The 15,817-nt window shown below is 32.3% G+C and overlaps 1 protein-coding gene across 1 annotated transcript in view; it reads right to left on the bottom strand.

Annotated features, from left to right (window-relative positions):
- Nucleotides 1–1,218: 1,218 nt before the first annotated feature.
- LOC142319854 (uncharacterized) overlaps nt 1,219–15,817 on the bottom strand; it is a 56,946-nt gene continuing 42,347 nt past the window's right edge. Inside the window, exon 3 of the mRNA XM_075357527.1 lies at nt 1,219–1,773. Coding sequence (XP_075213642.1) covers nt 1,219–1,773 — 555 coding nt within the window. The remainder of the gene's footprint in view (nt 1,774–15,817) is intronic.

Genomic DNA, 15,817 nt, shown 5'->3' with positions numbered 1-15,817 from the left:
TTTTTTCTTTCATCAGCTTGTTACATGTAGTGTTACGTTAATTAAACCATTATATCAATAAAATATTTTTAGAAATACAAATTATAAAATATTATTTTACACCAATACACGAGCACATTTTAAAAAAAGCAGTAACACAAAATACAATTATGAATAAATTACTTATTTTATAAAAAAAAAATTAATAATCATTCGATTAACTAACTTACTAAAATAAAATAATAACAATAAATCCTTCGATTTGTATTCCTAAAAGGTATATATTTTAAATCGATGTGAAATGTTATTTTATCCCTACATAATAAGAATATAAATTTTAAAAATATAGCTAAAAATTAAATTAATTTCATTTATTAATTCGTTGCGATAAACTATACAACATAGTTAAAATGAGAAAAAAAGTTATAGTAAATAAAACATAAATTTATAGGTTGTATTTTTGTTTGTGGTTATGAAGAGGATTATCTGATTTTTCTTCTCGGGTACCCAAATAAATTTTATTTATAAGCTTTTTGTTTATGCGTCATTTCTTTCAGTGGTAAAATAAACTTATTTTATTTTAAATTATAGTAACAGCTTTAAGTAACGGTGTAAGCCTACATTGCTCTCTTGTAATAATAAAACTCAGCAGTAATTTTCGTTTTAAATTATATTTTTAAAAAATGTATAAACCTATTGATAAATTAATGGTTATTGTTACAAAATAAAAAAGTGATTTTTTTTTTTATCCAGATTATTTTTTTATTATTTTTTTTAAGATTAATTTTATTTTAATATAAACTAAATTTTTTTTAAATTTTTTTAAAGATTTTTTTTTGTATTAAAAATTAATAAGTCAGCTGTTTACGCATACTTTACACGTAGTCTACAACTAATTATATCCTATTTTATAGTAATTTTATTAATTTAAATACAAATAATTGTTTGAAAATAAGTAAACATTTTTTTGCTGAAAGTCTATTTCAGCTTAATGAAACTGTAAAATAAAATATATATTGCATTCGGCGTGATTTATGTAATAAAATGCGTATATATAACTTCGAGCGCTTGCGCGTGCGCACAAGATATAATGAACATTGCATTATAAATTCACGTTTCTTTATACCATTATTCTATTCAACAGTATACGTCCTAGTAGTATTTAGATACGAAACACAGAATAATATCTGTTTTAATACATAATAAAGCGAATATTACCGTCTTGTAAATGTACATTCACTACACCAGATGGTATTTGTCGGGCGTTATGTAGTCTTGATTAGCGCAGTCCTGAAGTCGCATGTGGTGAGACGACGAAGTATAATGTGAACTTTGATGATAATGTCCGTCGTATGAGCCGCTTGAATAATAATGGTGAAAATTCGGATTGCTTGACGGTTGGTGCGAACCGGCCGGAGGAGGGAAATAATCATGAACGTTGGGTGAATAATAGGGCGAGTAGTTCTGCGTATGATTTTGACCGGTCGATCCCCAGCAGAAGGCATTGTAGGAAGAAGTGAGGTCGTGTTGATAATTTCCCGGAGTTAACGGTGGACTCGGGGTAGCTCCTGCCGGTGACGAGCACGCTTTACTGCTGCTCAATAATACGGGTTTCAAATCTACCGGTGACGGTTCTGTTTTCAATTCGGGTGATTTTCCAGGAGGTGCTTTGAGTGATTTGCTGCCGGGTGCGGGGCCACGTTTTCCCGGTGAACCTAAAGATCCACCTCCTTGTTGTTGTTGCTGTTGTTGCAGTTGTTGCCTGCATTTGGCGCGTCGATTTTTGAACCATACCTGTGAACATAGAATTTTTTTTTAATTTCCATTTCATAATTTTTTTGTTTTTAATATTTACTTTTTATCTTACGCTGGTAAATAATAAGGCTATAATTAAAACTATTTTTTGTCGATCTCGTTAATAAAATACTTTATAATAGCGATGTGCTTGCACGCATTCTAACTTAAAAACAATAATATTTATGCAAATTCTTATCGTTCAAGCTAATAACAGACTGTAAAAAAATACTTTGTTAACAAACAATATTTTGGTCAAACAAAGAAATAATCAGTGAATTGTTGTTTGAAATTTAAAACGGAACAGTGAATAATGCTGCAAAAGGACTTTATGAAAAAGAGGATTAAAAATGATAGTTTTCAGAATTATGGATCTGGTAAAGATAAATGTACATAAGTAAATAGATTGAGCCGGCCTCAAGTGGCGCGAGTGGTTGCGTCTCGGCCTTTCATCCGGAGGTCCCGGGTTCGAATTCCGGCTAGGCATGGAATTTTCAGACGCGATACAAATCATCCATCTCATCCTCTGAAGCAATACCTAAAGGTGGTTCCAGAGGCTAACAAAAATAAATAGATTGAAAGGATGATCTGAAAAATACTGATGCGTAAGAGAATAAGAAACAGAAGAAAATAACTGGAAAATCTAAGAATACGAAAAAGGAAATTATGTATACATTGTGTTGATTGATTCATACCATAAAATTGAAGAACTGAGCTGTGAATGAAATAGGACAGGATACAGCATGTAATTTAACATCAAGATTTAGATTTTGGGAGGATAACTTAATGAAAGAATAAATAAAAAAGAGATATTACCGAATGTATCCTGTTAGAAGAAAGAAAAATGTTGGATAAATAAAGCACTACTATTTTTTTTTGCGTTAGACAATTCAATGACAGATAATTTAGTGATAGAAGCATCTATCAAGATAATAGACTTCGGATTAGGGACGACTGAAAACATTGTCTATCAAATTGGATTAAAAAATAATTTTTTGGTACATTACCACTTCTGTAAGCCAGACGAAAAATTTAATGTTTTTAGTTTTTGGACCATATAAGATATTTTCAGAAGACTGGTAGTGTCTGTCATCTATAGATGATAATTGATAAAGCAATGCATGCTTAAGGAAACATCTATCGTTGTGTCCATGCTAATTTATGTCTGTCAAGAATTGTAAACACTATCATATCAGCTACTGATATCTGTATTTGAAATAACGCTACTAGATACTGCAAAGTTATTAATTTCATACATAGCCAATTAATTTGCATGTTTAAATTTAAATTTATTTCATAATTATATTTCTTAAAAATAAATTTCTCTAGTATTGTCAAAATATGATGTGTTTTATTAAATAACGTTCACCTAACATATTATTTATGATTTAAATGAAAAATTAGTTATATTCTAATCTACGTAATATATATATATATATATATATATGTATATACATTTTTAAGATAAATACTTCTAAACATTTCATTTTTAACCTTAACAAGAAGGAATAGTTTTCATATATTAGGATCCATCATGTTTAATGTATAACTGGTTACGTTGATTTGTTAGAAGCCAGTATATTTGTTTAAAATGAATAATTGATTCTAAAATAATCTTCTGTAGATTCCTCGTTATTTAACATAAACTCGGGCAGATACATAAATGACTATTTAATATAATTAATTTCTTGATCTAAAAATATAATAATATTAATGAGGAAAGAAATATTTTGTTATACATGGGTTGAAACGATATCAGTAGTTGATGCCGTACAGTTAGCCTGATAACCTCAGTTTGCTTAACTACTAACAAATTTGTAAATAAAACACTTTTTTTAGGTAAAAAAAACGAAGATTATAAAAGTTATCCTTGACCATGAATGTATGGAATATTATATATAACATATATAAAAAGAAAGTATGAAAGGATATTAATGTAAGGGAAGGAAAAAGGGTTAAAAAGAAGAAATAAAAAAACTTGATGTATAAATGATTTACTGAATTTGAAAAATGGATTATATAACAAGGACTGACAGATGGAAAGAGCGTTTGTTTACTTTTGTTTTTCCCCCATACTATTTATCTGATTTTAAAATATTACTGTAACAAGTTTTATGGGATAAGTTCAATTTACATCGAATTTAACTCTTTTGAACAAAAATAAGTTAAACTGTTCTTATCTTAACGTATTTAACATTCCAATTTCAGCTTTCAATGGTAGTTAAAAAACTTTGATGTCTAACAGGTATTTTTATGCTAAATTAAAATTTTCTGATCAGATTTAATTAATTAATTAATTTTTTTTGTATATCAGTTATCATTTACTATCGGTACCTCATAGGGGATCATAAGTAAATTTTCTTAATGACAATCATGTGAAGAGAGATTCCCAACGAAGTCCCTCATTAAAGCATGCAAAAATTCAACACCTTATATATAGAAAAAGCACTTATGCTATAAGTGCTTTTTGAAACTTATGCTATTGAAACAATTATGCTATAATTGTTTCAAGTAAAGTTCAACACTTAACCTAGCACGAGAAATAAATCACAGGTAGAAAATAAAAAAAATAAAAATATTATCAATGACAATATCATAAATAAAACAAATATTTGTCGATAATAGAAATAGCTGTAATTTGTACATTATCAAAGTGATGTTCACTGCACAGTGATACACTCATCTAGTGTTAGCGCTGGCTAGGTTCCTTCTCCCGGTCACTCTTCTGGTTACATCTCCGAAGTCCAACAGATGGAGAAGTTTTAGTCGCCTGATGTCATTGCTGTAGTCCAATAGATTTTTTCCCATATAATTTACATGTTTGTCTAACCTCTCTTTGTATTGCGAGATAAATTTTTGGATTTCTTCGTAAACAGATTGTCTTGCTAGATAATCATAAATTTCTCTACGTCTAGCAAACCGCAGCGCTCTGTTATAGTCATCACCAATTTATTTTGGAACCTTTGAATTATTTTAATATTTCTGTAACTCGTCGTTCCCCAGAGCTCGATCCCATATGTCCAGAGAGTTTAAAAATTACTCTGTTGATTAACACTTTATTAGATAACTATAACTGTGATTCTCTGTCCAGCAACCAGTTTAGTTTCCTATACATAACGTTAAGATGTTTTCTTTTTTCTACAATGTGCTCCTTCCATGTCAGGCTACAAATCAAGTGTAGTTGCAGGTATTGTACGCGATCCGTATGAGGGAGTAAAACGCCAATTAGGTGGACTCATGGACAATTACCCTTTCTCATTGTAAATGTTACATGGCTCGATTTGTTCTGATTGACCTTCAACTTTCATTTTGTAAGTCATGCGCCTATTTCTCTAACTCTAATCGCAGTTTAGGAGAGACTCTGTTCAGATTTTCATTATCAGCTAAGATTGCCGAGTCGTCTGCAAACGACGAGACAGTGACGCAATCCCGAGCAGGAAGGTCTGATGTGAAAGTCAAATACAGAACAGGTCCCAGAACAGAGCCCTGAGGAACTTCCCATTTCGTATCAAATAACCCAGATAATTTCTGATTAAACTTAACCTGGAAAAAGCGCCCATCAAGGTAAATCCGTAGGACTAGTAAAATAACTGACCAGTCAGCCAGACCTTATCTAAGGCCTGCTGAACATTCAAAACGCTGATGATCAGCAATTTTCCTGAAGCATCTGGTTATGATGGTAGCAACTCTATGAGTCTGTTTATTGGTAGAGTACCCATTCCTGAAGCCAAATTGATGAAGTGGTATAATCTCCTCTAACGCCAAGATAGGTCAACACCTCCGGGGAACAGTTTTTCAAACAACTTGGATAGTATCCGTAGAAAACTTATAGGTCTGTCTGAGTAATATCATGAGGAGGTTTACCTGGCTTTGGGACCATTACTAATTGTTTTAATTAAATTAATACATTCATTAAATTAATTTAAACATAAAAACTTAATGATTTCTATGTACAAACACCTTTTTCACTAAATTTTTCATAAAGTTGTCTGCACGTGTTAATTCCCAAAATAAATTAAAATAGCATTAAATGTATGTTAGCCTAAAATTAACAAGCCAAACATGTTTTGAAATAAAATAAATAATTCTACAAAAACACTGAGAAATTCGTTTAATTATCTTAAGTGGAAATATGAAAAATTCTTTATTTCAAAGATTTACTTCTCTGTTTTTTTCTAGACCGACTACTGTCATTCGTAAGCTACCGTTTATTACAGCAGATTCCATTTTAATTGATAGTGAATTTAAATGAAAAGAATTTTTTATAGCGGTATTTTCTAAAAAAAATATTTCTTTTAAATTAAACAGAATAAATATACTAATAACCACTATAATAAATTTCATCAGTAATCACTGAAATGATTAAGGTATAACACCATCTGCTTGGAAGAATGGTAGCGACTCGGCTTTTCATCCGGAGGTCCCGAGTTCGAATCCGGGTCAGAATTGGCATTTTTCATACGCTAAAATGATATTTTTTTCAAGCAAAATTAATTATTTATCAGAAACTATAATATTTATTAAAGAAAGTAACCTTCCAATTCTCTTGTATTGCTTCAAATAAATATCAGATGATCTTCAACAGTATTTAATTTTAAAATACTAGTTATTTAATTTTAAAATACTAGTTATTTAATTTTAAAATACTGTTACAATGTATCTGTTATTTTGTAAATGTTTGCTAAATTACTGAATGATAAATTGAATAATATTTAAGTTGTTAACTATAACGTAATAAATATTAGTGTATGATAGAATGTAATCTGATGCCATTGGAATAAAGTAAAAAAAAAACGTTTATACAAATGTTTTTCTTAGTTTTATTCCTTTCATGGATTTTTGTATTTTTGTAATTTTATTTTCTGATATCTCAAAACTAATAAGAGCTATTATAATCAGATTTCATCGTAATTATTCTTACAGCATTTTATGTTAAGATCATTTATCAAATATATCTTTCTTTATAAAACATAGTTTAGATTAAATATGGCAGGTATAAACCTCAAATTTCCGCAAAAAAATAATTTTTTTTAGGTGCCTGCATCGGCTGATCTATGGAAAATATTTATAATAAAATTGTATGTTAGAAAAATTATAAAGTAGCTGATAAATAGGTAACTGAAATTTGTTTTCAACCAAAAAGAAAACCTATATGAAGAATGGTCCTTTTTTTTGGCTCGATGATATTGCCACATAAGCTTGAACCTTGTGCGTGGGATATGGAAATGTTGCGTATGAAAAATGCCCTGCTTGACCGGGATTCGAACCCGAGACCTCCGGATGAAAGGCAGAGATGCTACCACTCGCGCCACGAAGGCCGGCAAATAATTATTTTCCGACCTTGGCAAATTTATATAAATGTATATATATATATATATACATACATACATACACACACACACATTTTATGTAGTTTGAATTCTCAAAAGTGGAAAACCGTGGCTGAGAAAATGTCAACAGTTATTATCCAAGAATGTTAAAACTTCTCTTGTTAATTTTTAAAAAAAGGGTTACATAAATCTTTAATTTAGACCTAATTTTAAAACATACAGTTAAGTATTCAACTATTATGAAAATAAAAGCACTCTGCAACTTACTGTGCAAATTTTAGTGAACTAAAAATATAAGATTGATTATCAACAAAGAAATAAGATTTTTAAATTTAAATTATATTTAAAAAAATCTTTGAAAAAGTTTTAATGGAAATATTACCTCATTTTTATTTTATGAATTCGCCGTAATGTAAGGTATATCTAATAATAATAAATTTATTTCAAAAGGGCATTTCCCACTAAAATCTCGCACCTACGAGCAATAAAGACCGAGTCCCGGCGGGGATGCTCCACTCGGGGTTTCCCCGTTAGAGGCATTGGCATAATTGGTTTGCTTGGCATTTCTCTCGTTTCCACCCCAATCGGTCCCTCTAAAGCATAAGACCGAACGTTTGTACCACAAACGACTACTGAGCTTCGAACAGTTTAGCGACCAATATCCTAACATATCTCCTAGAGCTTTACTAACAGCGTGAGCGGACGAAGCGTCGTGCCATACACAATCGGCTTACGTGTCCCAACCGCTCATTCGTCATATATTTGCTAAAATGGGTTTACGCACCCCGTCAACTACTAAAAATACATATTACATTCATAATAAAATTTATTTCGTCTAGTCAGCAATTCGCTGCCACGCCCAGGTCGCTGAATGCCAGCAAGTACCTGTCCACCGTTTTATAGCTCTTAGAGCCATAATAACTGATTGGTGGTCAACCATACTCAGGGTTAGCTTCCCACGACAATGCGGTAAGAGTCTTTCCCTTAAGCAAACTACGGATGCTTGTTGAACAAAGCAACCGCATCTAGAAACTACCACACGGTCCGAAAATGGTGCTCTCGCCACTTTGACTGGACGCTTGTGTGGCCAATTTTCACCTTGTCCTCTAAATTCCAGAGTGGCTCGGTCTCTGGCCTCACCTAGAGCAGGGCAGTCAAACATCAGGTGTTCATTTGACTGGACCTCCCCACAAACGCACAGATCATCAGCTGCGAGGTGGAACCAAAACTTGCCGAACACCGTTAGGGACTGGCATAAAGACCGAGTCTCGGCTCCCGGAGTGGGGACCCAGGGACGGCATAGCCGGGCGTGGTGGATCCTACGCTGGCGGTTTGGGGGGGGGGCAAAAAGTGAGATCCGACCGGCGGGCCGAGACGTGGAGGCCCGTTAGAGTAAAGGACACTCCCCTGGGCTGTGTAATACTAACTGCAGGATCCGGCCCGGGGAGAAGAAAAAAACAAATTTAAACATTTATATTTTATTTTATAAATTTCAATAAACCGCCGGGTTGGCATAATGGTAAAACTCGTCGTCGTAAATCAGCTTATTTCGAAGTCGATAATTCTCGGGTTCTAATCCAAATGGAGATAGTTGCTTTTATTCGAATTTTGAATATTAGATCGTGGATCCCGGTGATTTTTGGTGGTTGGGTCTCAATTAACCACATGTTTCATGTTTGGTCGGCCTAAGTGTGCAAGACTACAAGTCAAACGACTGCCTACATGACCCGAATCCAGAGAGCTGCATGGGATATCTGGAGAATTCCGGAAACAATCATAAGAATATAAATAAATGTGTTTTAATTCATGAATTAATATTATTTTAAGTTTAGTTGGAGTAAAACATTCTTTTGTTAGTTTAATATGTAAAGTTACAATTTCTAAGGAGTTTTTATCAATCGTAAAGAAATTTCATGTTTCTTCAGATGAAAATTATTATATTTTTCTCTTTTCCTCTTCATAAATTTAAACATATTACGACTTTAAAAAAGTAAGATTCTGTTAAATATAAGGGCCAATGTAAGGATTATCTCTGCGTATAGAATCATATCGGGAGTAGCGGCGGAGTTGATAGCTGGAGTACTACCAATCCATCTCCGGGCGCTGGAGATGAAAAGAGTGTTTGTTGGAACTGCAAAGGCGGAGGCCAGACGACAACGCAACGGGAGGCGTCAACGAACGGTGCCTGGACGAAGAGGCTCATACCGTGCCTCAAACCCTGGCTTCGAAGGGAATTTGGAGAAGTAATACAGGACACTCCGACCTGTATCTATTGCGAAGAAGCGAATACAGCGAAGCATGTATTCTTTCAATGTAGAAGATGGGAGGGGGTCAAATGGCTGAAGGGACTTAGCTGGTTGACTCCAGACACTTTGGTCAGATACATGCTCCAGAGTCGGAGGCAGTGGACTGAAGTTGCGTTACTGGCCTAACAAATACTGCAGACTAAAAGCAGGAAAGAAGCACTCTGGGGCGTAGAGTCATATGTTGGAAAGAACAAAGCAGTTCTGGAATAGGGATACCCATTCTACCAAGGTTGGAGCTGCACGCGGCCTTAAGCGTAATAAGCTTAGTTATTAGATTAAGGTTCTTATTAATTAGGACATTCTGAATTGTAATTGTTCAAGTTATTACGTTGTTTTTTGTCTTGTTTTATATTTGATGTATTTGTTTGTGACTTCAAAAAATAAAGAAAGTCGGAACGAAACGTGGCGACGTCTAGGGCCAGGTAGGCAGCTTCCTTGCCTAGAACACCTTGGCTCGCACGCACACAAGAGCGGGGAAATCGAGGTGCTTCCGATGATAGCAGGGAGGACCCTGATGCTATGAGAGGGCGTGTTGAGGCAAAGGGCGTGCGAAATGCATGCCTGGAACCTAATAGGTTAGGGTCGGGAAAGGCAGCTCTCCTGGGGAGAGTTATCTCGGCTATCCAGAAGCGGAAGTCCGGCTGTACCTATGATCCAGGAAAGACCCCGATGAGAGCCTCTGAGGGGGCCAAGTCAGGGTGGGGCAATCTGCTGCCACAACACTCCGGAGCGATTGAGGTAATGCTTTAAGGCTGTACCGGACGCTCTGGGAGTGGCAAAAAAAGAAGATTTTGTTAAATAAGCCTATACGCAAGTAGCCGATTTAATTTTAATATTGAATTTTTTTCTCCATACTGTAATTGTTAGAAAATAGTAGAATCGGATGTTAATTAATCATTTAGTAACATTTTGCATTCATACGTTCAAAATATCATTCTATAAGTGATTAAAAACATAACAGATTCATGACAATTTTTAATTACGAACAAAGAACCATAAGAAATCCTTAAAGATCATGTACTTTTGATACATTTATTGTTGTAATGAATATTTATTAAACTATTTTTTTAACCTAGATCAGATTCACAATAATTTTTCATATAAAAGTTTCTTACAAACAGGACCAACATTTTCTTAAGAGTGTCAATTTATTTCAAAAGTAAAATTATGAAAAAGGAAATTTATTGTGCATAAAGATTTTCAAACATTCTTTTAGACTTTACCGCAGAGAAACAAAAATAAGTCGAATAATCAAACAAACGATCACTCCTTCAGTAGCGTTACGATCTTTCTGTATAATCAAAACGCTGAACTGCACAGATATGTTTTAGGAGTAGCTGACTCATCGTTGAAACATTAATAAAAGGCAACGCGATGTTTGGTTTCTTTGAGGGCTTATCGTTCAGCTAACGAGTGTAGAAGAGCGTTGAGAATATTTGCTTGGAGATTACTCCTTGTTAATTAGAGACAAGAGTACTTCAAAGGCGAGAATTTATTTTATTGAGAAATATGTCGAGTAATTTATTGTAGCTTTTGATGTTTACAGAGAATGAAAAGAGATAATAATATGAAATAAGCATTCGGTTTTCATATTCACATATGACAAACTTATGCTGAAGTCGTAAAGTTTACTTTGTAGCATTTAATTAATAGCCTGTATCGAGCACAAAAAGTTCATATAAACTTTTATTTTACGCTGTGAAAAGTTAAAAAAAAGTAATTCTAAAAATATAAAAATATGCTCTATGCGAAGGATTTTATCAGAGGAAAATTATTTTATTTTATTTTCATGAAATATGTAAAAACGACATAAGAATATTAAAATGTAACCCTTTGGAATAATTTTAACTTTAAAAATATCGTATATCAATATATTTAACTACGTAGATATCAAAAAAAATTTCATATTTGAAATTTTATTACAGTACTTTAATGTTTGATTTTTTTCTTGTTAAATAGCACAAACCTTTGAAAAATTCTCTAATAAAAAAAAAAAATTATAAATTTATTTATAGCCTTTTCTTTGAAAATTTAGCGTGAATATAACATATTGGGAATATGATATAACATATAATTGGGAATTATTTGCAATGTATTTGATTTGTGGGGAAATTGTCAACAATACAGACTAGTATCCTTTAAATACAGAATCGTACCTTTCCTTTACATTAAAGTCATACACATTATCATTTACCTACTTCCTTATTGTAATTAATAATAATAATAATAATAATTAATAGAATTTATTTAATATCTTTACATACAAGTTATAAACATTGTTATTTAATACCAAATACAAATAATTTACAGATTTTAAAAACCGTACCGAATGGAAGCAATGGGTATAGCACATTGTATTCTACAATAACAATTGGTCATAATTTTCGGCTTATTGTATGTCGCAGTCAAATACATTTGACTGAATACTACTCATGCTTTGAACTTGTCAGAATATTACTCTCTCTAAGAGTAATGATATTAATAATTCAGACATTCACTATGTTTAACAGATCGTCTTTAAAAGGACTGAACTTATCCTGAATTACGGTGTGTTTAATATACGAGTATTTAGTTCAGAAATTAGGCAGCTAAAAATTACTCCCCTTTTCACATTTATTAGTAATCCTGGCTTGGTATGCTTGTTATTCTTGTAATTTTTTTTAAACAACTAGTTTCTTCAGATTGCCTACAACCTGATTGCTTAAACCTTATACTTTTTTAATCTTCAACCTTGTCAGTTTGCTTATGTATACCTCACATGTATACAATACAACATGCTGAGTTGAAATGTCCTTTTTTACAAATCTTTGAATAGAAAAATTGATGTCTAAAATAAGAATTTTTAACTAAAGATAGAATTGTTGAACTGTTAAATCAAAAGAATATTCTTAAGTGACAGTTACCTAACAAATATCTGTAATTAATTAAATTATAGATTAAACATTATAAAAAAATTCGTATATGCGGGCAGAAAACTTTTACAATCACATAAAAAAATTATTCCAATGATAGTTTTAGAAATTAAGATTCAAGAATTTATTGACCTAATAAAATTTACACTTTATCAGATAAAATTAATTTTAAACAGATGTTTTGACAGATTTCAGATGGCAATTTTAAACACATGTAACATGAGAAGACCTTTCTTTTATGTTTAGCCTCCAGAATCACGGTAAGATATTACTTTACAGGATGAATTCGGTGAATGAAGTGTAGTCTTTTACAGACTCAAGTCGACCGTTCCTGAGAGGTGTGGTCAATTGAAACTCAATCACCAAAGAACCTAAATAACTTCATTAAAAATTTGACGAAATAAATTAATAACTTAGTCTTTTTCTATGAACTATTTTTTCAAAATTGTTTAATTTTTCAAAATAGTCATCAACATTTGGACTTTTAGGGGAAAAAATTTACCTGGTTTTGTTCTATTTCTTTTGACTTTTAGAAAATAATTTTCTTATCCTGAAATTATGAAGTACAATTTTGAAGTAAATGCAAGATTTAGTTTTAAATCAACACAAAAAATAACTAAAGAACCGGGAAATTATTATTTTTTTTTTTTATAAATTCGAATTTATTATCCTTTTGAATTTATTTAATAGAACCTTTAAATTATACCCTGCTGAAAATTCATGAATCGCTGTTAATAATATCTGTACCAACAGTCATAATGTGAATATGATATATGTTTGGATATACAGAGTGTCCCATATAAAACGCAACCGAACCTTACATTGGTAGGTATTGAAATAATAAAAAGGCATGTGTAAATGTAAATGTAATTTTTTATTATTACCATCCATTACCTTACATTTAGAGTAAATGTTGGAAGTGGACGCCATCTTCTTGAATACAAGCTTCAATTTTTTTTACAGCGTTTCTTGCAACTTTTTTCAAAGTTTGAGGCTGGATATTTAATACAGCTTGTTCAATATTGACTTTCAATCGTTCAAGTGTTCGTGGTTTGTTGCTGTAGGCTTTTTCTTTGAGGTAACCCCGTAGAAAAAAATCCGCCGCAGTCAAATCTGGAGATCTTGGAGGCCACAAGCCTCGACCGATAACACGATTACCAAAGAATTCCTCGACGAAATCAGAAGCGTAGTGCGATGTCGCACCGTCATGTTGTAACCAGCAGTGTCTGTCTTGCTCTTCCAAGAGTGCGATGAACCGAAATAAAAGATTCTGATAGCGTTCTGCATTAATGGTGTACTCGAAAAATATAGGACTGATTATTTTCTTCCGCGATATCGCGCACCACACGCCCGACTTCTGCGGGTGTAATTGTTTTTCGTGATAAACGTGGGGATTTTCAGAGCTCCAAATTCTACTGTTTTGGCTGTTTACGTAGCCATCCGAATGAAACCGTGCTTCATCTGTGAAAAATAACGAATCCATAACATTAATTCCCTCACGCAGAAATTGAAGGGACCGTTGACAATATTGTAGCCGTTTTTCTTTGTCGGGCTCAAGAAGTCCATGAACCATTTGAATGCGATAAGGTCGTAATTGTAATCGTTTGGTCGCCCGATGAACAGTCGATTTAGACAAATTAATTTCAGCAGACAAACGTCTGATCGATTTATTTGGCGAGGCGAGTAATCGGTCTTTGATTTCAGCGACTGTATCTGTATTCAACACTGACGCAGATATTTTGTGTTCCTTGTGATTAACAGATCCGGTCTCTCTAAATTTTGCGACTAATTTTAACACTGATGTTTTGTTAGGAGCTGGTTTATCTGGGTTCTCATGGCGAAACAAATCTTGGACTGCAACCACTGATTTCGTACTGAAGTACGACTCGACAATGAAAACACGTTCATCTAGCGAAAACACCATCTTGTCTCTAGCAATACACTGAACGTTATGATTGCATTGTTGTTACTATCGGTAGTGTTCAACTGCGTCGCCGCGATGTTCAGATGTTGGACGATTCCATTTCAGTAACGAGTAGGGGAGTAAGCTTGACTTTTGAAATTTCATGGATGAGTGATTGATGGGTTGCGTTTTATATGGGACACTCTGTATATATATATATATATATACATATGTAAGAACATTACCAATTATTACTTTCAACAAATCGACCATTTTCTGTCAAATGTACCCACATTTTTTTAAAAAGATTTTTGATCAAATTTATATCATCGAATATCTCAATAAGCAAATTCCAATGATGAACAATTGAATAGCAAGAAATTCTTCAAAGTTTGTAGGATTTAGTATTTTATTTATGAATACTCTAAATTTAAGCATACACTTATTTTTTTTTACTTACTAAGGTAAGTGCGTATATATGTAGACATTGTGCGACTTAGCTGTACAGGAAGGTTTTGCGTAAAAAATAAATATAATTTCGATAGAAAAATATTAATCCAAAGTATCGTTCAAGTCGGATTTTAAATTACACTATACGGTTAGTACACGCTAATTTAGTTGAACAAATATATTTTTTCTGCAGAAGTAAATTTTTTGTGATATAACTATCTAATTATTTACATATAAAATGTAATAAATAAGAAATATAAAGAGAAAATTAATTCAGATTTGAAAAATAAATTAATTCAGATGTGGAAAAGATGATGATAAAAAAAATAAAATCTTTTTTATATGAAATGAACAGAAATATCTATGATAAATGAAAGTAAATTTTTTATGATTTACTGAATAAACAAAGAATTTATAAATGTAACTCTTTTATCGATCTCTACCAAAAACATAAAATTTTTACTTTAAAAATATTCTTAATGAAGAACGCTTTTAATAGATTATGAAGAGTTTAAATAAGCTATATAGTTTTACGGTATTTCTAATAGAGGGATCATTAATTTTTTGCTTTACACTATTTGTTCCAATATTTCTTTAGCTGTCAGCGTAAAAAAGAGCAAGCGGCTTCGTAATACAATGCCTAAAAGGGGCTTATTATCTGCGGTGAAGTTAAGAATAAATATCTCAAATATTGAGAAATTTCTGAGATATTTAAATTCTGAAGTTCGATTTTCATAGAGTGGAATAGTTCCCATTATAAAAGTTCGAAGCACTAAGATATTTTTCAACTTTGACAAAATATTTATACCCGCATACAATATATTAATATATTGACCCCTCATAAAATATTTAATCGGATATTTGTCAACGTTGATTTCTCTGAGAGTAATGACGTTCATAAAACAACCAGCTACTGTCAACAGGATGATGATTCCATTTGTAAGGGTATTACCTACATTTTGGTAAGCTTGGCAAGCTGAAGTGAAACTGTATATTGGGCTTATTATAAAGACTTGTAACAAGAAAATTAATATAACATTTTAAATTTCCTTTGTAAGCCTGTCATGAAATATTTTTACTTTTGAAAATGCCTGGGCAGTTTTAGAATTTTATTGATGTTTCTCGTTTCAAGTTGGTAAATCA

Source organism: Lycorma delicatula, chromosome 2 (assembly GCF_047948215.1).
Source record: "Lycorma delicatula isolate Av1 chromosome 2, ASM4794821v1, whole genome shotgun sequence".
In the NCBI taxonomy this organism is placed as follows: Eukaryota; Metazoa; Arthropoda; class Insecta; order Hemiptera; family Fulgoridae; genus Lycorma; species Lycorma delicatula.
This window is presented reverse-complemented; position numbering and strand designations above follow the sequence as displayed.